This window comes from Buteo buteo, chromosome 11, assembly GCF_964188355.1.
Source record: "Buteo buteo chromosome 11, bButBut1.hap1.1, whole genome shotgun sequence".
NCBI classification, from domain to species: domain Eukaryota; kingdom Metazoa; phylum Chordata; class Aves; order Accipitriformes; family Accipitridae; genus Buteo; species Buteo buteo.
Window position 1 is genome coordinate 33,243,756 of NC_134181.1, and position 27,709 is coordinate 33,271,464.

Here is a 27,709-nt window from a genome sequence, read left to right on the forward strand (position 1 = left end):
AATTTGAACCCCAAATTAGCCATCTTTTCCAAGAAACATGAAAATCAGGCTGCTGGATTCAGCATATATTAACTGCTGAGAAATCATGTAAAGTTTCTTAGAACTTTTCTGGTGTATGCATAGGCAGGCATTCTACATGTATGGACATAACATAGGTTAAGACCACATATTTTGGCGATAGCTAAGAGCAGACAGACTTCCGTGGATAGCCAGCTGCTGTCTTGGGTATGGAAATTAGTAAGAATTAGGACAATGTAGAATCTGCAGATTATGTTGTTTTCTTTTGCTACAGCAGAAGGAGATACCAGACTGCATTGTTTGGTGCTTGAGAGCACTTTTTCTTCCCTGCTCCATTGGGTTCACTGTGTTGGTCAGATAATGCTGACTGTAAACTCCCACTAACATCAACTTTCCATGGTTTGTTGAAAGAACTGATTAGGATGGAAGCCTCTAGGAAGCCACAAAACATGCTCGGCTTTGGGGTCACAAGTACCCCTACTATAAAAATTAAGCAAACACTTGTTTGCAGGATCAGGACCCAAACTCTGGAACACATCCATAGGGGGCAAATATCTTTCTTCAACTGCATCAACATACCCTTTTGCTTCAGAAAGCTGCAAGCTAGAAATGAGCTGAAATTATTATTTTTCAAGATGCTCCAAGTGCTTTTCTTGCTCTGTGGAGTGTGTTTTGACGTCCAATGCTTTTACTTCAAAAGGTTATTTGACCATGTTCCAGTTTGACATCTTTATAAAAATATTTGAAGTGTTCCCAGCAATATGAGAGTGCTTTGCAAAGCACACAGCTGTTTTAAATTATTGTAGCACCTCATGATTTTGTAAGTACTTGGATTTGGACAGTTTTGTATCGTGTAGAACAATTTCATAACATTAGAGATCATCAAATTTGATGAGTTGGAGTTTAGAAATTATGAGGATTGTGGATGTGCATGATAATAGTTTTTTCAATTATTAAACATTTGAAAGCCTGTAATAGCATCACTGACAGGGTTTACCCACCACCCTCCACTGTTCCTGGGCTCAGTTAACAGCTGTAAATGAATTAGAATGCTACACAACTGAAATGCAGGCTACCATAAGGCAGTAAAGAGGGACAAATTGTAATGGTTAAACTACCAAGATTCAAGTCTGCTGAAACAGGACTTAAGTGCTTCTCTAGACTTTTAGTATCTGTTTGGCTTCTCTACACTGCAAAAATGCTTTACAATTCAGTTTTGCTTATTTTATGGTGTAATCATTTGTCTATGCTGACTTGCTATGTTGACCCGTTAGGTTCGGAGACAAGAATGAATTGCAGCACTTACTTAAGTTATTACATGTCTGTTGAGCTCTTGTCAGTAGTTAGTTACAGGAGGGCTCTCAGCCTGCCCTCCCTGTGATCTGGTACAATGAAAAGGATACTTGCAATACAAGGGAAGGGTTTGTGTTCAGTTGTGTTGCTTCACAATTTGGAGATGAAAATTACATGCAATTAGCCGGGGCTCAGCTGGTGACCACTGAGTTGTCAGAGGTGACTCAAACATCTCTCTAAGCTCTCCTTCATACTATAAATGCTTTTCTCATTTGAATTAATCCAGATAAAACCTGCTAAAAGTGGTGAGACTGATAGTCCATACAGAATAAGTATCAATGTAAGGAGTTACTGTAGAACAGCTATTGACAGACTAATCTTCTAGATACGCTCCTAGATATCTGCCATTGTAGACAATCCCCAACATAAGCTATTTAGACCTTTACTCTATGACTACTCCCTCTACTTCTTTCTTCTAGTCTGATTTAGAGTGACTCTTCAAGCACTGATTTTGAGATTTGAGCACTGTGCTCAAATCTACTGCTAAATCACAGCAGAGACCTTCTGCACCATGATATCCAAACAACCCTCTAAGTAATTTTTTTCATAATAGCTTCACCTTTGACAGATAAGACAGACCAGAGGTATAGTCCAATGGCCCGTTATTCCCATCACTACTTAACTTACAAATCTAAGGTTTTGTATTTGAATAACAGTTATTTTTATAATCTGTGTAGCCAAGGCTGTACACTAATAATTACCATAACAAGGGGCTGTGTAATCCACAGCAGTAAGAGAAGGCAGGTATAACTAATCATATAACATGACCGCTACTGGGTTATACGTCATTGTAACTGTAGAAAATATTATCTGTATTATCTCTTAGCACCAATGTTAAACTAAACCAAACTATGGCGAGTGATTTGTGAATCTTCTGCAGTGCAGCTCTGACAGCCCTTTGGAAGTATCTCTATAGGATTTTCATGTAGCGACAGTGAAGAAATTAGAAGATGCAGTAATAATTCATTAATTTTAAAGCTACTCACCTTTTAACTATATATGACTTCATACAAGCTTGGGTTACAGCAGAGATGCCTTCTGCTACTTTTATTCTACTTTTTTTCTGCCCTTTTGAGTAATTTACCTCTTACAGTGCCTGTGCTTTATTTACAAGCAGAGGAACACCTGGTTCATGTTTCTAAGTTATGCCTTTGAGGTGAAATGTCTGCTGTTTGAGAGTAATCATCTGTCTCCCTTTAGTCCTTCAGCCTTTTAAGTAGAAACATTTGGGTTGTTCTTAATTCATTTCTGGAAGAATCAAGATGAAATTTATCAACTCTTAAATTGTAGGTTGTAGCATTTGGAAGGTTCTTTTTTATGCCAAACAGATGAAATGCATAACCAGCTTACTTCATCCAGGCTAGTCTGCAAGGTTTCAGACCTTCAGAAATTCAACCTTTTGAAATGTCGTCTTCAGGCTTTTATGCCTCAAGACAGACATCTCAAGACATATTTGCACAAGATGCCATAGAAGTTAAAAGCCTCTGTCTGTAGTGGGCCCAAATGACATCGTCCCATCCCTCCGGTCTTACTCCACGCAAACCTACACACAGAACCCCCACAGAGGATCGCTTGTCCTTTTCTTTAATTACTTGGAAGAGAAGGGGAAAGGCACATTCTCTCTCTTACCCAGGAACTCTAGTCTCAAACCCAGACTATCACCTCTAGTCATAAAACATCTGCCGTAACACTGCACTGCTTCTAAGGTCTTTTGTGCCAGCTGGTGGATGGAGGCAGCAGAAACAACAAAAATGACCACCACCAATGATTTTTGTAAAGTAATGGTTAATTGAATTCCTTCCATTAGTGACATTGAATACAATATTAAATTCTGCATTAAAAACCTAGGAAATATTGGGACACCTACCAAAAACCACATTTCTTTTAATTTGTGATGAGCTGACAGATATTTAGATGGTATGGAGGTTATCAATCAGTAATGTCTTAGAAAAATTCCTGATGTTTAGCATTAAGAGCAATACTGGAATTTGCTGAAGTCAATGAAGGTGCTCATGTCTATCCAGCCAAGAGCTCAATGTTGGGGTATAATTGTTATTGTGAAATCATACTGAGTCATCAAGCTGTCACGGAGTACGTCACTGACAATAAGTTACACTGAAATAAAAAAAAAGAGAAAATAGATCACTATTAGAAATGCTTTATTAGCATAGCTTTACTTTTTAAACCTCCAAATAAGATAGCCAAGCCAGTGCTCTGCAGTCACCCCAGCCTTCAGATAATTTTCTAATTCAACAGAAAAAAAGCACCTCCCCAAAATGTACAAAGCTAGAAAGAGAAGTATCATATTTGTTGTAACGTACATGAAGTTTTGCATCTGTATATTTGCTTTATGCTAGCCTTTGCTTTTCTTTTTCTATCTGACTGTTACCCTTCTCCCCAGAGGAGGCAGCATGTCATGAATTGAGGGGATAGAGCTTATCAAATCCTTGGGACATCTTTCAAAGGAAAGAACAAGAATTTAAATGTAAAGCTGCACTTCACAGGCATCACTAGGATCTCACTCACGCTCCTTGGCTCCAGAATTCCTGCAATTGCATTATTCTCCACCTAGCTACGAGCGGGATGAGAACTTACTTCAAAGTCTGCCAAGGTGTCGTCTTAATTATTTCACTCTAGGAACTTAATCCAGATTTTCCTGTGCAGGATATTAATTTGCCAGACAACGTTAGGAAGTTGTGCTTTAAGTCTGGATCGCTTTGACAAAATTCTAAAATGTGAAATTAATTAATGGAAACCCTTCCCTACATTTTAATTACTGCAGTGTCTGCATAGCAATTTGCCTAAAACTTGGAGCTATACACCAGCCTTTAGCATCTTCTCCCTCAAGCCTCTTCATCCTAACTCTGAGCAGAACACTGCTTTTCACAGATGTTTAGTTTGCAAACTCATAGTTTATAGCATCTTGCCTGACAGTAAAACCATTTGTCATTATGATCAAGCTAATACTATTTACTTAAATATGCTATAATCATTTTGTGTTGATACACAGTATTAACCAGTTTCCATAGCTACAGCAGACAGAACAATTCAAGACCTTAGGGTCTCCTGAGAGTTCAGAGCCAAGAGAAAACTACTCTTGAAAAGGTGATGGCATAGATAGGAAGAGATTGTGATGTACAGCATTAGATGTGCAGAGATAGTCAAGTATATCTCACAGCTTTCAGAAAGCACGTTATCTGTTTGAAGTTCCATCTTCAAAAGCCTAAGCAATATTTACTTTGCTTTCCCTTGTTCATTAAAGTGTTCTATTCCCTGTCAAAAGTGATTTATGGACTCTGTTGTATCACTAAATCTCATTACTAACACTTCCTATTAAGGGGGATGAGAAGTCTTATCAGTAAAATACGGTACAGCAGCTATGCACCAAAGGAAGAATACAGTATTGGAGTATGTCTACACTGCAGTCTCAATGTGCCTGCAGTTTGTGTAGACTAGACCTAAGACTGCTGGCTGGATGCTGATGACATGTACTGTCATCTGCTGTGAAGCAGCAGAGCTAGCCAAGGATTGTCCATATCAACCTGTGCTGTAGTTCTTCCAACCTGTATCTAGCTAGCTCAGGACTGTCTATGGAAAAAGCAGTCACAGCTCAGCTGAGCACAGACATTCCTTCCATTAAAGGACATCCATTAATGTTACATCCATATTTTGAACTTACTCACTGTAGGAGAATGTTCTGATAAAGGAAGCATGTTTAAGAAAGATAATAAAAAATAACATATAAGGGAGTATAGAACTAATTAAAATGGAAAGAAAAGTAAGCTTTCATCCTTCAGGGTATAAAGTAGCCACTTAAACTTCCTAGTTCTTTCTGTTGTGATCATTCTTCAATACGCTAGGTTATTTTACCTCTTCTTTCAAGCCTTACTACAGACACTGGCAGACTGAAGTTAGTGGGATGGATTGTAATTAATTCTCAATTCTGTGCTTGTAAAAGTGTAAGGTTTTTCATCCTTCTTTATGATCTTTTAAGTCCAACAGACTGTAGGTTAGAGATTACTAATCAGGTAGTAAGGCTCATTTGAAAACCCCTGTAAGTGGATCCAATTACTATGTAACTAGGTTTTGACAACTATTCTTTCCACTGACTCGCAGAACAAAATCTATGCCTTGAATACTGTAATGGAAAAATTAATTCCAAGATGGAAAGGACTATTAAACCATATTGTCTACATGACATGAAAAAACAGCCAACAGCCAGATTATATTAACTGTCACTAGGCAATCTTGACTGAAAGTACTGTTCATTGCTATTCTGAACTTAGTGCTACCTGGAGCAAAGTGTCTATTTACATATTTATCGTTCGATAGCTTCTGACCTTAGTTCTCGTCCCTGTTCTTTCACTGCAGTTACATCCTTGCTCTGGGGCCAGCAGGTACCATGCTCTCAGGTATGTGCATTATTCCACCAGCAGTGCTGAGTGTTTGTCTACAAATTTTCTGCTTCCTCAGAAATGAATTTGCATCTCGAACTATTGACTGTTCAAATGGAAAGCATTGTAATCTGTTTCCCCAGAGGGCTTGTCTGCAGTAACGCAACTTGCCCTGCTTATAAACAAAATTACTAGAATAACATTTTTCAAAAAGCAATTTCAAACACACAAAAAAGTTAAGAACTTCATGCATCTTTTAACACAGGTTTATTGTTAAGCTGAAACCTTCTCTGACAAGTGTCAGCCCTGAGCAACTTCTGTTAAAAAACCAAAACCACCCAAACAAAACAAAAATAACTCACAGTTAACTACAGACTTTTAAGGGAAACACTGATGGACGCCTCAACTACCGTAATTAAGCTCACTCTGGAAGTTTACATAAGCAGAATAAATTAAAAAAACTCACCCCTTTTCTGAGGAGGGATATTCAGTATAGACTGTAGACACAAAGGTCTGAGAAAACAGGTCTTGCTGTACTCTTGACAGATCCAAAATTATATGAGCAATGCATCCACCTTATAATCTCAAATGAAACACAGGGTTCCAGGCACCTATTCTTCATACATGATTAGACTGTAGATTGCATAGGCATTACAAGATACATACTTATTCTTTTCAGGATTCTTTATGAGTAAAAGTAATGAACTTTAATCAGATACCTGCTCTCATGTTGAACAAGTACTTACTTTTCAATGTTGTGCTTTGAATTTAAAGACACCTGGAAAGTCAGAGACTTGGAAACATCCATAGGGTTGACTCCTGTCAGATCTTTCTATTGCACTGGAACAATCTAAGAAGTGAATGTAACTAAATTCAAACTGTACACTTCAAGGTATTTCATTAATGAGGTGCAGTGCTCAGTCACAAAGTTAATTGATTAGTCTTATTTCTGTGACTGGAGTGGAAACACTAAAAGATAAGACGGGGAGGAAGAATCAGCTAAGCCTTTGAGTCACAAAAAGGCCTTATCCCTTTGATGAAAAGTGTCAGATTAATCTTCATAAATGGTCATAATTACTTGTGCCTGGAGCTCAGCCAAGTCATTCCAAAGAAAAATTAAATTATACAACTGATTGCATGTTCAGTCTCATTTCCAGAGTGTTAGAACCCCCACAGCCCTATAAAAACATGCAGACATTTACTATATGCTTGTAACGGTAAAAGACATTTGCCTAAATATTGAGTAGGCTAATCTAGTATTTATTATCTTTTTCCTTAATAATAGTTTCACTAAAGCTTGCCTGCACAGACTGTCACAGTTACTATTAGACACCTAGTTTCCTTGGTAATCTGCAGATTAATCTCTATTCTTCATTAAACTCAGTTTTAACTATAATTAGCAGACCTATATCAGATGGGAAATTTATGAATGTTGTTGAAGTATTTTTTCCCCAAGATCTAAAATTTTTCAATTAATTAAGTTCACTTACCGGAAAAGGATTAAGTACACAGACACCAAAGCTGATGACATCTAACGCCAGAAGCAACACTCCTCTTGGCGGTTCTGAGAATAGTACTAGTCCTTCAGAAGAAGGAACACTTCTAAAAGCAAAAGCTTCATAAATCTAATAGAATACTACTTAGCAGGCACAACCCAGTTCTCTGCTGTAATTATATACGCTTAGGAAATCAATGAACTAAACATGAAACACTACAGATTCACTCCCGTATCAGAAGTAACAGAATACATTCAAGAAAAAAAATTATTTGGTCCCTGTATGTTCCTTATGCAGCTTATACCATCTTAATACCAGGCTTTTTTAGCTGGTTATAAATGGGATATTCCAGAAACATAGCATATGGAGCTTTTAAAACAAAGTTAGAAAAGGAAACTAGCTTTTCCTCATATGAGATGTTGCTTACTTCTTTTCTTTAGTTACTCCAATTTTAAATCATGCTAAGTAATGTAATAATAGCTGAAACGTCTACACTGATTTATCTTGGCAAAGACAGGACAGCTTACGTACCACTATATTATCTGACAAAACTAATAGGATGCCAGTGTACATTTAAAAATGTAATAGCATTCTACTGTATATTTAGGAAATAAAGGCTAAAGAACAAAATATTTGTAGTATAGTTTTATTCACCTAGAAACACAGGGTCAAAAGTCACAGCATGGAAGTTCATTTTATTTTGTAAACTCATTAAAAAGATGTCCATGTACAAAAGGACATTTTAACAACGTAAATGCAGACAAAGGAAAATATAAAGGTTCAACACATTAATAAAAAGTTGAGTTTTTATTTTCTTTCTGCATAATTCCTTGCATCTTCCATACCAGTCTGCATACAATCTTAAGTACAATTGTTAGAATCATTAAAATTCAAGAGGCTGAACATAAAACCATTTGCTCTGCTATAGGAATGTGTTGCTGAAAGATACAAACCCTGTAGCATGTTAGCTAGAAGTAAGACACAAGACTGAAGGAACTGGCTGAAAGGCTTCTAAATTGTTATTGCGCATTCATCTTCTGAGAATTCAATCTCAGTTTTCTTTCTGCAACTATTTAGAATATTCCTTAGGGAAGTAACAGCGTTAGACTGAACAGTGCTTTGTCAAAAGATGTATGTTTTCATATTGCCCTAATACATCTAATGCAGATTCAAAAATAAAAACATTTCTGAAGTAAAACCATTTCAGTCCCAACAAGTGTTCATTGTGCACCAAAATTTACAGCAGCTGTATGACAAGCTACTGTGACTTGTAATTCAGTCTTCAGTATTGGATACTCTTGACTGCAAGTTTGGACTTAAATCCTCGAGAGACTGCCAGTGAAAAGACAATCACAGAACTACATTTCTTTTTAATCTGAGCTAATCTGCAGTTTAATTTGTCCCTGTCCCCCCTCCACCACCCCCAAATGACTCTCAGGACTGCAAATTTATTCTTGTAACCACTACTTGAGGTTTTTTTTTTTAAAAATGTTTTCTTTCCCGTGTCCTCAATGTAAGCTTGAGACTGTTGAGTGTTTCTCTAGATCCACTGTTCTACACTAAGCAGAGTTTTTCAGTCAGGAACAACCCATGTCACATGTGACTCATTATATTCAGTTTCCAAATGTAAGTGTCCCAACTTTCAAGAGTTAAGTAAACATCTCACGATTAACAAGAGCAACTTGAATGCCTAGAGTTAATACACTTCCAAGATTTGTGTTTGTCCTCCGCCAGGACGTAGTGCAAGAAACAAGCCCTGCCAACATAAGGCACTTACCTACGTTACACGAGAGGGGGCAGGGGCGAGAACTCTTGTAACATGCAAGTCTATTAAGAGTCTCACTGGAGAAAACATAAGATCTCGCAGACTCAGGGTACACTGCCACTTCATTGTGTGCTGCTGTAATAAAGTCTGCTCTGTAACAGATATCAGATCCTCCCATTAGCAGCCACTTCATTAATCTTTGATTTTTGATGATCGTATTTCACAGAAACAATAAGGAAAAGCAAGAGGGTTGCTCCTTGGATAGCAGCCAGCAAAAAAAAATAATAGTTTAATTGGCAGCCATTAATATTACCTAGAAAGAATTGGGGAGAAAAAAATAAACATTAATAAAGAGTATACAAATAAAAATGTCAATCCTTTCAAGCTTAAGTAGTGAAGACTTTTCTGCAAAGCATGGGCAAAACCAAACCAAATCACATTTCCATTTGACAGCATAGTTTCATTTTTAATTATCCAGAGCAAAAGATGGAACTCCTGAGGAAGATGTGCACAGTACAAGGATTGCTTTCTTTTATGCTTCAATGCCTTAGACCAAGTACGGTCCCTGAAGAAGCTCATACGCTGTTACTGCACAATTTCTTACAAAAAAATTGCTGGAAGCTCCTCCTACCACTGTAAGACCTTTGTGCAAACAAAGACTACATACATATAGTAGTGGGCATGTTTCATGAAAGTCAAAACAATTTTAAAAGGCTAATAGCAATAATCTTCCTTTCTTTCTCCTCCATCCCCCTTGTTTTTTAAGTCTGGTTTCTTATGCTGCAAAATTGCAATGCTTTGCTGACTTCAGATAGAACAGCTAAAAACCTCAACGTGTATTTTCATATATGATTTACTTTCTTCGTAATGTAAGGAATAATGATCACTTATCAATTTTTTGAGGAGACAACTCATTTCAAAAGCAAAAAAAAAGAAAACATCCCTGTGCTGTGGCCACTAAAGGGACTTGAAAAAGAAATTTCTGGAAATAAAGCCCTGGACTTGTAAACTGTTCAGAAATGGCTCCCAATGAAATGCAGCATTCAAGATGGAAGCAAAGCTACACTCATACAGGCTAGTAACTGAAAGCCTTTACCATCTTCACTAGGTATACTTTTAAGGAGCCTGGAGAATACAGTACAGTGATAAGGCTTTAGTCAAGAAAAAAAAAAGTCAGTCTCTTATGTTTTACAGCTTAATTGAAACAGGTAAAAATATGATTTTTTGGGGGGGTACTATATACACTAAAGAGTCCTCTCTGGGAGCCTTTTCAGGCCTGCTTAATGCTATATGGTCCTTCTGCATTTGGAGGCCTGTAACTCCCTTCTCTGCTAAGTCAAAGATAAAATAAAAAAAAAAATCAGAAAAATGAATGCTATTAAGGAAAAAGTTTGGCAACGCTGTAGATATAAAGAAAGCAATTACTGAGATTTTATCTCAGTCTTTGTTTGGAACAAAATTTAGAATTCATGAAACCATACGTTGTTTCTTTTTGGTTCAATTCACCTTTGATACTCCCTCAAAGTTGTTATAAATTAGTGATTTGTACCACATTAAATAATGTTAAATTAAGAAAGTTCATTGTTAAAACATTACTCCTCTATTAAGAAATGTGCACTAACTATTGCTGTACTTCCAAGAACAATACATTGTGGCTCATTTCCAACATGCCACATGAGCCACAGCCAATCGGACCATTATGATTATCAAAAAGGTTAGAGAGAGTAAAAATAGTCATGTATACGTTGATCCTAGCAAGCTGTTCATGGAGCATGCCTATAAATGCTCAGATTAAATTACTTTAATTACTGAAATTTAAGATTCAATTAAATGAACTTATAATAAAATTAAACGGAGTCTTTCCTTGACATTTAAAGTACAATATACATGTGAATCTCCATTTCAAGAGCAGACGTGTTTAAAGAGTAGTAATTATCCTTTATGAGATGGGATATTAAACCCAGGAAATCTCAGTTTTTGTCAGAGAAATAACAGTCATTTAAATGGCAGCAACCAACACTGAAGTGCCAGCAGAGTGAACTTTCTCAGTAGATTTTGGAAGCAGTCAGTTACCTCAAATGATATCACAAGTTAGCATAAGTAGCAGAAACTCGGTGCACATGCTTATAGTTATACAGCATCTAATGAAAAAATTCAGAAGTCATTCATTCATAAAGACTCTTCCTTATAATTCCTACCCTGGAAGACCTAAGTAAATTTTAGATGTGAACTGGATAACTTTCAATAGTGTTACAAGAAATTAAAATTGAGTTATAAACAGTTATGATATAAACAGTTAAAACAGTAGCTACTATGGATGCTACAAATCAAAATTGCCCACTGAGTGCTTTAACCTTGAGCCAGATGTATAGCTGCTGAGAAGGCTTGACTGTATATCGAGTCTTTGGATTAAGAAAGGTAGAAATATCCAGTTCTGACAGCTGTCCAAAGCACAATCCACTCAGCTGACTAGTTTATTCAAAACAGATGACCAATGAGTCATGAAAGGTAACATCTTCCAGTTCTAGCCTACTCTGGAAATATTTAGCACAACCTAAATATTTTACCAAGAGAATATTAGGCACTGTATTCTCTTGGGCTGCTTCAGAAAACAAAGGCAAGAGGCTAAAGCAGCACCATCAAATACCACACATATTAATTTGTATGAAATTATTATCCTCCTATTAAGCCCTTATTAACTGAGTTATCTCTATATAGAATTGCAGAAAAAGATGCTCTTCTAATTTTGAAATTGACTGGGGGGGGGAAAGTCTCAATGTGATTAAATTTTCATTTGGTGAGGACACTTCCATAAAGTTAAGGCTACTTGTCATCTTTTGCAGTTTTTTAAAGAAAAGTGATAAACCAAAGATGACAACTTATGGCATATGTACTGTTCCAGACAACATTACTTTTTGGTAGCATGCAAATCAAGTTTAAATGGCAAATTCTCTCATACCAAATTTAAAGTAAGTTTAGGTTGCACTTTTAAGCCATGTATACACAGTAGGTCTAGCATATGTTTTAAGAGCTTTTCACACTCCTTCTGTTGGAACTAATTAGCCCATTGATGATGGTATGATTTTCTGAAATTCCCAAGGTGCCACCTACTGGTGCCAATAATTATTTTTAACTTCAACTGGCAATACAAACCAGACGATACATTGCACTTTAAAAGTATAAATAGCTAGCAGACAGAAATGCAAAATTAACTCATGCTAATTTCAATGAAGTCTCTTGAAACTAGGAAGCTGAATAATCACCAAGAGATGGATATATTTTACTCCCCATAACCACAGGAAGTAATTTCAGTACTTCATACCAAATATATTCTTCTTCCACACATAATTTAAATATTTTTTAATAAAATAATACAAAAATTCATAAGTAATTTCTAGTGATGAAACACAGTAACAGCTGAGCAGGTAATTGACAGGCCTTACAGAGGCAAAACACTACCTGCATGCTTCCCATGCTTTCAGGAGGACAATGTAATATTTTGCATAGTCAGATCACTTTATACTTACATGCAAAATGAAACTTTGTCTTTAACAGAACAGTAGACAAATTTATATTTTTAAAATAATAACGGTGCCAAGACTCAAGAGTTCTACATGCTTGATGCTTAACTGCTTCTGAAGGAAGCCTTCTACTTTATAGACTATGAATACACTGAAAATAACTTACCAAAATCCGTGTGATTACTCATCCAGCCAATTTCTTTAATAGAGACCAGTGCTAACAATCCAGAGCCAACAAATGATCCAATCCCCGAAAAGAAAAAAAACAGCCCCATAATAGCACTCTGCATAGATTTGGGAGCAGCTGAATATGCAAATTCTAGACCTGTATTAAAAGATTAAAAAAAAATGCTAAGATCTAAAAAATAATAGTAGTTTGTTCTAGTTTAGTGTTACAGAAGTTACAGATGTATACTACTTCTGGTATGTTAAAGACCTAAAACTAGCCTTGGATTTCAGGAGACAGGGAATCGAGGTAGTGAATCCCTATAAGTTCCCAGTTCCCTCTAATTGCTTTATGAACCCTGTTAAAGGTCATCAATATATCAACCCATTAAATGGACAACATCTGAGACACGCACTTTGATCTTATTAATATTATATATGTAAAATAAAGAAATTTTCTGAGACAGCATATTCATTTTTCTATCTAAAATTATACTCAAAGAAATTTATTAAACTAATTCTAACCTGGCAAGTTCCATGTTTCCCATTTCACTTGTTTCTGTATTACCTATCTGTTGTGCAGTATTTACAAAGCACATGGCATTCCCTGCTGAGAACAAAGTACACAGGAACTGAGGGTCACTCTTGCATTGACCACAAACATTTATTTCTCACAGACTCAGGGTCTGTATCTCTGAATGTGCAGACAGAGAAATTAATTGTAGCTGCAAAGGCAGTAATTAGTTTTAATTTAATTTTGATCTAGAATTCTCTGAGCTCATTGCTTGCTAGCCTATTCTTTTTAAGACTTGTAGAAATGGGACTTCAAATTTAAAGTATCCTTAACTCAAATTTCAACCAATAAAACCAAGAAAAACACACCAGTGACATCAATTTGAAAATCTGTGCTACTGAATTTGACTACCAACAGAACACACTGGGTTAGGCTCTGCCTTGCAAAGACTAATGCCCATGATTAACTCTCCTTTTTAGAATAATACTCCTGTCAAAAATCAAATGGGATTATTCACAAGAGACAGTCAAATACATTCTTTGCAGAGGTTTTTCTCTGACAGCTGAAATGCTTGTTTCAAAACAGTCTGCTTCATACCGAAAATTAATGCTACCTCATCTAACATTTTTTCTTGGCACAGAGAGCATTATAGACCTGACGATGGCACAAATCTTACATCTTGCATAATACAGGTATGCTTTATTTACACCATTAGTGGTATTTGACTTTTGCTACTCCAGACAGAGTTTAATAGAAATACACTGGCATTCCTTTTCAAGAAAAGGCTTAACACTTCAAGCCAGATAGGTCAATTTGCCTGTTGTGAGGGCAGAACTTTGTTCTTGTAAAAGAAATGGAACTATATGTTCTCACTGATCTAACACCACTCTGCACTGCCACCTGAGAAACCTCCGATAACCAACACACTGCTTCTCTTTTCCTTTGCAAAACACGTTAGAATGGGCCAACAGCAACCTGTCTGTGATTCTAGAAGGGAACTGAAACATTCTTCATGCAACTCGGCTGTGTGGGTTTCTGTAAATTCAAACCGCAATGAGAGAATCGCTACAGAGATGGACAGACATCTGCAAACGGGGGGGGGGGTGTGTGTGTGGAATTATATTTATGTTGAGAATTAAAAACTCATTTTTTTTTCCTACACTTTGCCACCAATATAACAATTGAGATTTTTCAAGGAGTATCTTTCTGGCCAATCTCGCCTAAAGAAAAAAAGTAGACTACTCTCAGGATACAGTAGCTTATTTTTTAACCTCTTGTTGAGTTATCATAGCTGCCACAAGTCTCAGAGTATCAGTCACATTTTGGTCACCAGGCTTTTGTACATTCTGCACAAGTTAAACTCAAGTATATCACATGAAAGGATCTGGCCCATTTCTTCTCTTGTTAATTTTACAGATATACTGGATGCGAGTGTTACGGCTGGAAAAAGATGTTACGACTCAAAACAAAAACCAAAATGGGTGTAACACTATACACTTTTTGCAACAAAATAAGGCACATTTCTAAAGTTGAATAATGTTTCCAGCAACCCTAATATTTAATCTGACATAAAGAATAAAAAAATCTTTTCTTTGCCTTCGGAGATATTTTTGCCTGCTGGCAGCCATTGATAACGATTTCATGCTACCTCAAACAAGCAGTTTTGAAATGAAACCCTCTAGTTGGTGTTGTCATGTGAGATTACGATTCCCAGTTAAATAAGGGTGCTTTAAGAGGCTTGACAGAATAATACAAAAGATTAATGCAATGTGTGTTATCTTTTTAAACGTACCTCAAGTGTAACTAATGTGGCTTAATAAGAATATGCTTAGTTTTACAGTAAACAAAAAAACAGATGTATGTTTCTACTCTTATATTTAGTCCCTTTTTGCTCAATAAACAACAAACATTTCCAAATCACTATAGTTTTGTAACCATTAACACTTTGCTTATTTTAAAGCTGAATTTCATAGCACAATAGATGCCTTTATCAACTTTTAATATCAAATTGGTAAAGAATATCTATTAAGTCTTGAGAGGCCTTCTTAAAGATACTAAGAATTCAGTTTAGATAACAATCAGAAGGCAGAAAAAAAAGCTTTGCAAAACAAATCAAATGAAAGTGTAATACACAAAGCAATTAAGATCTGCATAGTATTTCTGGTTCAAAGAAAGAGAAGCATTTGCATTTTTCCTAACATTGATCAACAGTTTTGGAAGTTACAAAGCTGTTGGTACAGACCCAGCAAGTGCAGAACAGCAGAGTATTCACATAAGAATAGCGTAAGCCTTGAAGACTTTACTTCTCATGAAGAAGTCCACTAAAGCAGTTGAAAAAAACAACCCTCAGTTTGGAGTTCAACAGAGAATGCATCAAGTCCTTGACCTTTCCACAACCTGCAGATAGGTTTGTTATTTTTTCCTTGTGAACACCTATAAAGAAGTAACAGTGCCTGACAGAGAAACAAGAATGTGAAGACGAAGAAATTTATTTACTTTTGCATGAACACTTGCATTTCTGATAAGTCATCTGTTTATCTGAGTTCAAATTTAATTGGCACAATCCCTGAAGTTCTAACTAAAGGTAACTCATTTTACTCTTTTATTAAAAATGCTAAATATTGCCTTATTTTTAATAAGTAACTCACTCACTCACTTAAGCAAGACTTCCATCTTCAGATTTTATGTGTTCGGATTTGTGATGGCTACTGTTCACACATAATTAAATGTACTGTAATATAGGACAGCAATGACTATGCAGATACGTCCTTTAGCAAAGGATACATATTGATTGCACTGCCAAAGCATACTTTCCATTTAAGAATCTGAAGTGATTAGCATCTTGGGTCTTAGTGTGCTTTAAAGATAACGAACTCTCTCCACATCTTACCAGTTGTTTACTGAAGCAAAGGACTTGCCTATGCATCACTGGGGAGGTGGAATCCACACGAGGAACCAGGAATGGGACCCTTATCAGATATCAGACAATGATCTCAGACCTTCAGCCATTTGACACTTACAGGTTTGTCTACAATACTGACTGCTGCAGTACAAAAAGTGAAGAACTACGATTTCAGCTGCTGCAATCCAGTAGGACCTTACATCCAAATCTTGTTTTACTGTCACAAAAGTTTGTGCTAGGTGCTGGTTTTCAGGTACATGCTGTGTGCATGCATAGAGCTAACTGTTGGAGGACCTGCATTCACATTGCAAACAGGACACTCCCAGCAACAACCTGGTGTGAGATGTCAACCTACCAGTCCACCAGGAAGGAAAGAGTACACTAGTGGTGCATTTGAATGCATACCGCAAAACTACAAATCCACACCAGACAAAGCCATAACTAAAAAGAATTCCTCCAACATACTAAATAACTAAGGTAGAGTTTAATACATGATGGATATGTCTAATTCTTCCAGTCACATGAAATCCCAGGCCAGACAGCTGGAAGAAAAACTTAGAGCAAATGAGCAGATGATAGAAAAAAACCCCAAACCCACTTCTTCCTCTACTTGCCAAGCAATCCAACCACCTTGTTTTATTTCCTAACTGTGATGACAGTAGAACACACGTAACCAGAAACCCAATGGAGTAGAAGTTCTCTGTTCCACTAAGAGGGGAACAAATGGGCCCTGTGACAGCTGGGGACTATCACCAGCAAGACCTTACAGAATTACAGAATCTCATTTTAACCCACTGTGCTTGCCCAGGGTGAGGAATGACAGTAACCTCCTACAGGGGAAATGAAACCAGGAAATTCTGTCATAAGGAATCGAAGAAAAGGAGCTATATGTAATGCCAGTTTGAATGGATGATCTTCAAAGTTCAATATTCTGAAACAGTATTTCAACACATTAATAAGTAACTACAGTTGAGCAAATACTAAATGATTTTTAAATCAAGTCACTGGAGGAGTTTTGATATATTACATCGGGTACCTCTGCAATTCTTTTTAAGTAGTATCAGAATAGCTACTTCTATGATCATGAAAGGTTTCTGTTACTGGTAACTAAGCATTGCTCCCAAGCACTAGATAAGTAAACACTGCTAAAAGATTCACAATAGCATTTCAGTTGTTTAATCAGAGTAAACCAGTGTTAGGCATACCACAGTGACAACAGATAAGTTGCCTGTGCTTTCCTCCTGCTAATGAGCCTTGCATGTATATGAAACAGATCAGAAAATAAGATTTTATAGCCCTATTCACCCTCTCCTCCCACTTCACTTTCAGCTTAAAAATAAATATGATCACGCAGCTGTCCACTACATCACACAGAACAGTATTAAGAAATTTAAGATCTCTTGCATTTGTTCAAGAAAGGCAAGATTTGAACAGTGTTTCAGTTTGCCTAGTATCACACTGAAGTACTAAAACAGCTATAGAAAAACTGATCTATAAATAAAGCAGATAAAACTGTATAAGAAATAGCTACTTCACAGATGTAAAAACTCAAGTAAGATGAATTTAAACTGGTGATAAATCTTTCTAAAGATGGTTTATTTCTTCATTTTTTCCTCAGAAAGGTGTTTCCACTCACTAATTGACTTTCTAAACTGTGAGCTCAATTTTTAAGCCAAAAAAATTAAAAAGCACAAATTTCATTAGCAACACAGAGGATGATTCAGAGGAAACAATACTGCATTAAAACTATTCTTTAAAATACAATATTGAAAGAGTGTATTGTTTTCTGTTAGGGGTTGCAAATATCCAATGCTAACTGGATGACACGCAAATATTTTAAGTGTTGCTCTGCTTGAAACTCAGTCTTGAAAACAGATCTTACATAGCCAATTTTCAAATGTGAAAAAGAATTGTGTGCTTTGCCACTTGTATTAAGTTATATTGTATAATATTGTATTTGGGAACATCAGAGCTTATTTATAATGATTTGAGAAGTAAATATTTCTTTTCTAAGACTCCATCATTTATGATAAACATGAAAGCAGATACAAAACACATGAAGACTCTTACCTGCTATACTTGCAAATATTTCACTGAATCCAATCAGCACATATTGAGGAATCTGCCACCATATTGGCAAATCTGCAGCATGGTATGTAACATTTCCAATTGTCTGATTAATTGTTTTAACCTTGACAATTTTCAGTCTGTTGCTTTCCAGAATTCCTACATGGAGGGGGGGGAAAAGATTGACCTAAGATGCAAACATTGTTTCTTCATATAAGAATTACATTAGGATTCAGTCCTGCATTGCATTTACAAATTATAAAATAGAATTATGTATTTCCTTATTTCCTAACATAAAGCATTGCAGACTCCTTTTGCTATTGTTATTTCAAGACATACAGTTCTTCTGCTATAGAATTAGTGATTATATTCTTATTCAGTAGCAATAATTATACAAATACTTAACCCTTTTCCAGATGGATTAGCTGAGAGCTTTCTCATACAAACCATGTTGTTGTTTTTTTTTTAAAGACAATCTTATTTTCACAAACTACTACTTTGCAGTGTTGAACCACTGCATCTGCCACCATAGTATTAATAAATTAGAAACCATTTTGCTTATCGAAATGGCTACACTAGTCCCGTAGAACTATGAAAACCCTCTACGAATGTGATCATGACACTTATATGACACTTGCCATCCCAAGAGATCCAAAAGCTTATCAGACCTTGATTTACAAGCAATATATTGCATAGAAAGTACTTAACGTAGAATGAAAAAGACATGATTGTGTAAAATATAACCATTTTTAGCTTGTTCAACACAACAGTTCAGAACAGAAAGTGAATATCAAATAATGCTGTATGTTTGTTGAAGTTGTCCAGATTAAAGGATTTGCCTCACTGTTACATAAAATGCATAGCTAACAGTTAATAAAACTCCCTGCTTCGCCCAGAAATGACCTCTATAAAACAACTCTCAATATCCTTGGAAATAAGGTAGATTTATTCATCACCAATTCAGAGGAGCAAGACTGAGTCAATGACACTACTTCCTATAATATGTGTTACACACACATGGCCTCCCATTTAGTGCCTGTCAGGTTCAGTCTCTTTCTACTTAGTGAGGCAAACTCTGACCTAATCTTGGGGCACAAAATATCACTCCTTTTATTAAAAAAAATTGTACAAGGCTTAGATGATAGGCGCAATGCTTCATGGATATCATACCATGTACAAGTGATTACATCTGCCTCCTCACTTCTAGCTTTTTCTTTCCTAGAGGCAGGCAAAGGATGACATGGACATTTAATATGATGGTGGCTCAAGCTATTGACAGCACTTTTCATACAAACAAACACAAGCATTTCTAATGCACAATATAATATCTGTTCTCCTGTTTCTTCCCAAATCTGTGACATACAAACCTCAAGGGGGTCGACCAGATCACCATCTCTCTGCTAAATGACAATGTTCCGAGGGAATGACTGATGTTTGCCAAAACCATCTCATACCATGACGTGCAGCTTCTTATTAGTCCTGGTCATGGCAAGAGACCCAAGCTGGGAAGAAAGCATGAGGAAAGCTCCCTGTAGTCCCTATATATAGTCTGTAGGTGAGGCCATAACTAAACAAGAAGTTCTAGAAATCACGTGCTTAAGGACAACATTGTACTTTATCATTGCAGGAAGTTAGAGCGAGAGCTCTGAAAACCAGACTGAGGGAGCACACGTTAACAAGTGATTTACAAAGTACTTTGAAAAGGATAGAAAGGTACACTTGTATAACCCATGTTTATTCGTTCATAGCAGTTCAGAATCTATTCAAGTATGAAATCTCACAACAGCTCTACAGTCCTATCTTCTGAGACACAAGAGTTGTAGAAAGAAATCAGGTTAGAATTCCTCAAGTTTGTTTAAATACTACCTTAAGCCCCCCCAATTTTTCTTAAAAAGAGTGTTTTCCTTAATAACATCTGGTTTTGAAGTAAAGACTGTTCTGAACTTAGTACCTCTTAGTGCCAGGCCACCACATTTTCTCTACTTTCCTCATTTCTTTTTAGGTGACCACTTACCCATCTTATTTTTAAGTATCTTTCTTCAGCCACCTCAGTGTCCTCTGAACTATGAACAGCTGATGTAATTAAAACAAAGCTGCATTTCTTGATGTTTGGTTTTAATATAGCTGACAAACATTTTAGAGTGGAACTTAATTAAAATGTAAACAAAGCAGTACAGTCAGCTATGAATTCAGGCATAATTTCATTCATACACATTCAACACAAAATTACTGCACCTCAAAACATCTAGTGATCCTTATTGTGTTTGATAACTCTTCACAGCATAAAAACAGATTTAGGAGGCATTCAGCCACATAGGAGCATAACTACAATACACCAAACTTTGCCATAAATTTATCTTCAAAGCTGAGTACTTCAGAATCTAGAATCTATTGATTCTTTCTTAAACTTTGATAGACAAGCTTCAAGTTTTAACTACTAAAACTGTAAGATTAAAGAATCTTGAGTTCTTGCTATAATTATTCAAACTCTATAAATGAAGTAGATTTTCCAGTTGAATAACCTTAAATACTGCTGCTCAGAATTTACAATAAAATGCATGAAGCACAGCAGATGTTCATTAAATCTAATCAGTTGTATTCTCACACAGTTTATAAGATATTTAAAATAATCTAAACAATCTAATAGGCAGCCTAAGTAGTGTCCACAACTAATGCCAGTTAGATAAGTAGGTTAAAATGGAAATATGGCACAAACAAATCAAGATACTTCCAAGATTGCAAGTTAAGATAGTAACATCTTCATATGTTTAAGATTTTAATCAGCATCTTTCTCTAAAGCAGAAATGGTTGGAAGTAATGTTTATTTTAAGAATATTAAAATATGGGTTCTATAACTATCATTTAATGAGAAAAAAAAATTATGAAACGTATACACCAACAGAAGCTTTCAACCCTGCTAGAAATAAACAGTTTCCTATGCTCCAAATTTGTTGCAACTGAAGCTCTTAAATTCATGTTATGATGAAGGGATGTTAAGTTACTCCAAAAGGTTAAACTTTCCAACTGGATTGCAGATAACCACTTAAAGAATTCACCTTCTCAGTTTCTACTGTGGAAGAATTAGGGGAGGATCAAACCAACAAAATCATATGTTACATTTGTAGGTGAATAGGAAACAAGAAGGCATTTGAAATTTTTAAGAATTCTGCTATATGAACCCATTCTCCAACTCAGCTATAATAACTTGATATGCTTTTTTTCCCCGGTATTAATAAAGATAGATATTGCTGGTTTTGAATTCACTTGTATGTGAGCCAGCAAGTTCTATTTAAAGAGCTGACATTTAACTGTTTTACATCATCTTCTTTTGCTGCTAGCAGTGTCCTAAGTAACAGGGAATAAGAGAAACATTCCTATTTTAAGTTTAAATGACTTTGCTTTAAGAACTTTTCTTGCCCACATACAAAGTGACCTTGGCCTAATAAGGTAATTATCTCTCTCATTGAGAGAAATCTTAATAGCCATATAAAGTGTCCCTCTCTCTAAAATATAGGAGATTACAAGTGCTGAAATTAATTTATTTAATGCTATAATGCTTTATCAATATATTCATTACGGTGATACTAGGTGAAGGCTATAGGTTCTATGAAGCATTGCTCAGAGATGTGCAGTTCCACATCAGCAGTGCTTAACAACTTTAAATCTTCTCAAAAGCAGCTGATTTATGGTTTGACCAGAGTTACCATCTTTTTCTTTTCATGCTATAGCTAAGCTATTTTACAGTACAGTAATTCCCAAACATTAGGGAACATTAAGGTAGGGGAGAAAAAAACCAAAGTGGGAGGAAACTCTTGTTCAGCCATAACCTAACTTTATTATTTCAGATAAAGGGAAAGCGTTTTAGGTAACATTTCACTTTTTTAATATTTGGAAGTCAGACTGTATGAATGAACATACTTATTTCTGAACTAATTTGTTTTTCAGGATAAATACATTTTCAACTACAAGATAAATTGTTAATAAATCAGACAACATGGACTTCCACAATACCATAAAGTTTATTTTAAGAAGACTAACAGCCTGATATCCAAACTCTGGACACTTTATTCAGGCAACCCAAACACCGATCATGAAGCTAAAGCATTTGTTGAAAAAACATACAGTCAAAAACCAAACAGTTCTCCTCTACCAACCATACTAGAAAGTAACACTGTATGTGAAAACCTCAACAAGTTGGTTTTAAAAGGTATACTCGAAGTCTGTTTCAGGCAGGAAAAATGGTCCAATTTTATTGCAAACATTTAAAACAGTTTAGTAAGTGTTTGGATAAAAATCTCTTTCATTGTGGGAAATGCATCCATGCAGTTGCATTCTGACTATCCCATGAAAGAGAGTTCTGAATAATCTTGAATTTAATATTCACAAAGGTTTTTAAAAAATGCTGTTGCAGCTAGCTGAATAAATAACTATGTAAGTAGATCACAAAGTTGTTTTCTTACCTGCAGCAAATGCAGAACACATTACAAAGAACATTCCAACTGCAATCCTCTTCAGTGAGGATGGGAGCAAGCCATTCCTCTTTAAAATGGGGTCCACCAATTTATCTTTTAAGGGTATTAGGATCAGAATAAGCACTGCATCAAACATAGTCAACCAGGCTGCTGGAAACTGACAGGATAGATGACTTAAGTTAGCAATTTCATACTTAAGGGTTGATTTTTACTATTATTTTACAAAGGAAAAAATATTTTTGATGGAACACCAAGATCCAAAAGAAACCACAGCACACTGATAGACACTGTGCAAAGAAAAATAAGAGCGTGTAAAAGCTGAGGAAAACACTCAGCTATTCGGGTTTTCATTTAATTTGGCAGTTCATAATTCTGTTAGCTCTGAAGCACAAATGATTCCTCACCAACTCCAACAGTATTGCATATTCTCACTTTCAAGATGCGCCTCCAGCTGTGCTGAGGTGGGTGTTGGTTTGCAGGTTTTTTTGGTTTTGGGGTTTTTTTGGGCAGGGGGAGGGCAGGGTTGGAGGAGCTTTCCGCTGCAACTGAACAACATCAAGTATTCAGAGCAAAAATGTTCTTTTCACAAAAGCAAATACTACTACACATAGTTCCAAGGAAAATGAGGAATAAGAAAATTATCGGGCAGATGAAGAGAGTGCTCTAAAAAACCAAAATGTAGAACTTGGCAAAGGATTTTTTTATGAGATTTCTAAGTTCCAGAGGGCTTATATTTTAGGTCCTTACTCTGAATTAATTTTTGTTAAAACAAAAGTTAACTATCTAACTAAAACTATATGAACTCCTTTTGAAAGATGAAATAGCCATTAGTGTTATCACATCATCTGAGTTTTTCTGCACACATCCTGAAACTTGTTTAATGGAGAAAATCACTATCCTGTGGGAGCTTTTCTGCTGTTAAGATTTTTTTAGTCATAGAACACCTGTCTGAGGAATGATTGATTGTACCACTCAAATCTAGTAAACAAAATTGTGCAGATTATTTAAATTAATACACCCCAAGATACATTTTTAAAAGCATTCAAAGTCAATATTACTGGCACACAAGTCAGGAAGTGATTTAATGCAATTAAGTAGTCTCTACTATTTTGCTTCCAGTGACATACTCTAGTCTGACAGAATTAAACTTTTTTTCTACTTCAGTCACGAAAAATGTTAATAGCCATGTTCTGTAGATCTTCTATTATTAGGCTTAGAACTTTCAGAAATATGCCACAGAACAGTAGAAAGAGTTTTACTAATGTAATACAAAATTCAATTAAAATTAAATTACACTTGTCAAATGGAACAAGAGTATGGTGTAATATGTGCATCCTTTCTCATTTGCAAGATTCAGTAATTGACAGTAAGATTCTCGTCTGTATGAATGAGACAATTTCTGCCAAGCTTAATGATATTTAGCATCTCTTCTGAGCTAACAAACCAAGAGAGTACAGGAAGATTTATAAAAATGTTCTGGTTTGGGGATATTTTTTAAAACTGTATTTGGAACAGTGGGATACCATATGATGCATCACAATGACTCTTTGACCCAAAATACAAGCACTGCTTATCTAAGTGTTTCTGATGCAGATTCAGTTTTTGATACTAAACTGTTTCTGTGTATTGAAACTCAAGGTTAGAATAGATGAATATTTTTCTAGAGATTATCCAGACATGACCAAGGGGCCTGTGACAACCTAAAGCTATAGCCACAGTAACAGAGGAAGACAACCAGATTCCCCTAAGGCTACAAATCTCAACCACTGCAAGGATCTCAAATCCCCTCAGCCTCTAACACAGTGTGGGCATGCATCTCTTACTGCAGATGACACAGATGACAGACATGGCTGAGATGATGACAAACTACAAAAACAAGACTTAGCAAAATGTGAACCTTTAGTTCTTCATAATCTAAGCAGGAGTTGGCACCTTCATAGGAGTTTGCACCAAGAGCACCAAGTCTGTGATTGACATCAAGCTGTGTCCATATCCAGCTTTGTCAGAATCTCCAACTAGCATTAGTGTACGTATGTGGCACATTTTTAGCACTCTCTGCATGCAGACATGTTGTAACAACAGTCATTAAAAATATTATTGCTTTCTTGCTCTGCTTTATAGTTGTCATTGCAGTTCTCCAAAGAACTCAGGCAAATGCTTTCTGGTTCATAGTTTACCAATCCCAAGAAGTTACGATGATGATGGTAAAACTGAATTCATCCTAACCTCCCCTTAACATTTCCCAGGCATTTCAAGATCATAGAATTGAAAATGGAATAATAAGCTGGTTTGCCTATATAAAAACATTCAGCAGTTTGATACATAAGGTTACATACATTGCTTAGCAACCTTCACATACTTTGAAAAATGCACAGTGAATTCTGCTGAGTTAGTCAAATTCTTGCTTATTTTGAAATATTTTGCAAAACTTTAAAACTGTCGATTTCCCTCACTCTCCCATTCACCTTTTCGTTTGCTTCAAATATCACACCAGCATGAACCTGTGTAACAGTTTGTACAAAGACTGACTTGTATAATTAGAGTGAAGGATGTAGGAATTTTTTGTCATGGCTGAATCTGATAAGAAAGAAGAGAAATACCAAATGCCTCTGGCACTGCTGTAGTTCATACAATCAATCACTTGGTTTGGTTTTGTTTTTTGTTTGCTTTTCCATCTTCTACTCTATCAGGAGCCTGCAAATTAAAAGGGCATACACATATTTCACTCTTTATATCAAGAGGAAATATGTTGTTATTAGTATTGGGCAGTGGCGCCTAGAAGAGCTTAAGGAAAACCTAGACCTGATAAGGTACAATGCTGCTCACATATAATTTTATATTACTGCTCCTTTTCTTAATTACCTCAAATCACTTCCCTTTGGAGAAACCACACTAGTCAGAATTGCTTTCAAAGATACTACCTACATAATGTAGATTGCAGGTCAGCATCCTTCAGGTAGACCACATACCAAGGAAGCTAGCAAAAATCAAATTAACTTATTTGACTTACGCTGTTAATGCTGTTAAATCACAGCAAAGTATTTCAAAATAAAACAAGAACATCACAACTGATGCACTGCAGAAAAAAGAGCCAGTCACTGTTATGCAAGATAGAAAATTATTATTTAGAAGTATCAAGACGGACTAGGATCATTGTTCCATTATCCTTGCCTCAAATTCTGCATACTTTAAGTAAACACTGAAAACAGGTAACTAACTTTTAAAGCCACACTTTTAAGTTAGAAAAAGTGGATACAGGGCATGAATGGTGTTTTAAAGCCTCTTCAGCAAAAACAATGAAACCCCCTTTTTTTTTTTTTAACTAATTTAATTAAACGTAACTCTCTACTTACAACTTCAAACCAATTCTAACACCCAGAAAGGCAGTGAGGAAAGCTCAGTTTGATAACCAAAGCTCCATGTTCATTTCTACACAATTAATATTCAGACTGACAGTATTTTTATTTTTAATATTCAGACTGACAATAGGACTCTGAAGTCCTGTGTGCACTTTGTTAGAGGGAAGAAAATCCACTTCTCTATTCCCACAATGACAATGTTCTAACAAGACAGTCATGTGGCTCATAATAACAGAAAAAAACTGAGTCCCCTTTCATATGCAAGCAATAAAGAAATGTGAAAAGCTCAATGAAAAGAGCAAAACAGGTTACATATCAAAATGTAAATGTATTGACTTGTACTAAAGTAGAATTAGGTATATGCTAAAAAAAACCCAACCACATTGAACGTAGTCCAGAATTAAAATTGATACAACTAAAACAGAAGTCTCAGACTAATTAGAATTTTTAAATAAGAAAATATCTTATTTTTAAATGAACATGCATCTCTAACACCACAAAACTGAACCTTGAAGTGAAAGTGGCAGTGGCTTTCCATGCCCAAAAGCCATGCAAAAAAAAATACACAAACTGAGAACTCGGTTGAGGAAATCTGCTTTAGATCCTTATATTGATGGCATGCATTTAAGAGAAGAAGTCTCAGACTACTCTTTCTTTAGCTTTTTTATCTGTGTAAACGTAAGTAACTACCATTTGATTGGTTTAGAAGTCATACTTTGCCAGTATCACTAACTTCCATAAAGCCTTCAGCTGTGATTCAGAAGCAGCTCAGTTTTCAAGCAGGTTCAAAGAAAAATTAAGTACAAGCATTTTTTAGTTTTGATCTGCAAAAAAAAGACTGAAGCCATTCTGTCTTACTGATATTAATTTTAAATAAAACAGAAGAAACTTAATTTTAAAAGAACATTTAGTAAGCCTGTTAATTACTTACATTCATACTTTTTTACTTCTCAGTACTGTTTCTGCAATTGTGTGATGCCAGCCTTTCTTGAAAAACATTAATTGAACAACTTCCTTCAATGTGCTAAACTGACTCAAGGTAACATGAATATTGATAAAGCAGTATAAAGTTACAAATGTATCTCAGATTCCAAATTTGCAAATACTAATGTTTCAGTTAAGTATGGGTATTCCTACTGAGTTTGTAGAAATGCTTCTGTACTACTTCCAACTTTGAAAACTTAGGGCATGTAGATTTATAAGCTTTCTTCAAAGATCATACTTTGTCCACTGAAGGATAAAAACACTCTTAATTAAAGCAGTGAAAATTATCTGAATACATTTACAACAGGATGGTATGAGCTCCATATACCTGTAGGTATGCCAAAGTCTCTGTATTATGCGTCATGCTTCTAAATGCCCAATGTCTGTGGCCATCGATTCCCCTTAGTCACTACCTTAACTTCCTGGAATTTTTATACAATACTTACCTATTTTGCATTTCAACTAAAGAAGACATACTTTTCACTTATTTTGCCCTGCTTACCGTATGAATGGAGTTGGTGTCATTTGATATTTCGGGAATTTTCAGATGGAGACTTTGCAATACATATGTTGTCTGCATCTAGCATTAGGAAAGATGAGTTGGATTACTTGGACAAGGACTACCAAGAGCAAGATATTTTTACATTTTTAATAATTAACAAAGATTATACCAGAGGTAAAGCTCTAATATACAAAAAA

The 27,709-nt window shown here is 35.8% G+C and overlaps 1 protein-coding gene across 1 annotated transcript in view; it reads right to left on the bottom strand.

Annotated features, from left to right (window-relative positions):
* Nucleotides 1–7,408: 7,408 nt before the first annotated feature.
* The window catches only part of SLC15A4 (solute carrier family 15 member 4), a 31,976-nt gene continuing 11,675 nt past the window's right edge, over nucleotides 7,409–27,709 (bottom strand). Inside the window, exons 4-8 of the mRNA XM_075041448.1 lie at nucleotides 27,513–27,590; nucleotides 22,656–22,824; nucleotides 18,199–18,354; nucleotides 12,714–12,872; nucleotides 7,409–9,339 (exon numbers count right to left, since the gene is read on the bottom strand). Of these exons, the coding sequence (XP_074897549.1) occupies nucleotides 9,191–9,339; nucleotides 12,714–12,872; nucleotides 18,199–18,354; nucleotides 22,656–22,824; nucleotides 27,513–27,590 (711 nt within the window). The 3' untranslated portion in view covers nucleotides 7,409–9,190. The remainder of the gene's footprint in view (nucleotides 9,340–12,713; nucleotides 12,873–18,198; nucleotides 18,355–22,655; nucleotides 22,825–27,512; nucleotides 27,591–27,709) is intronic.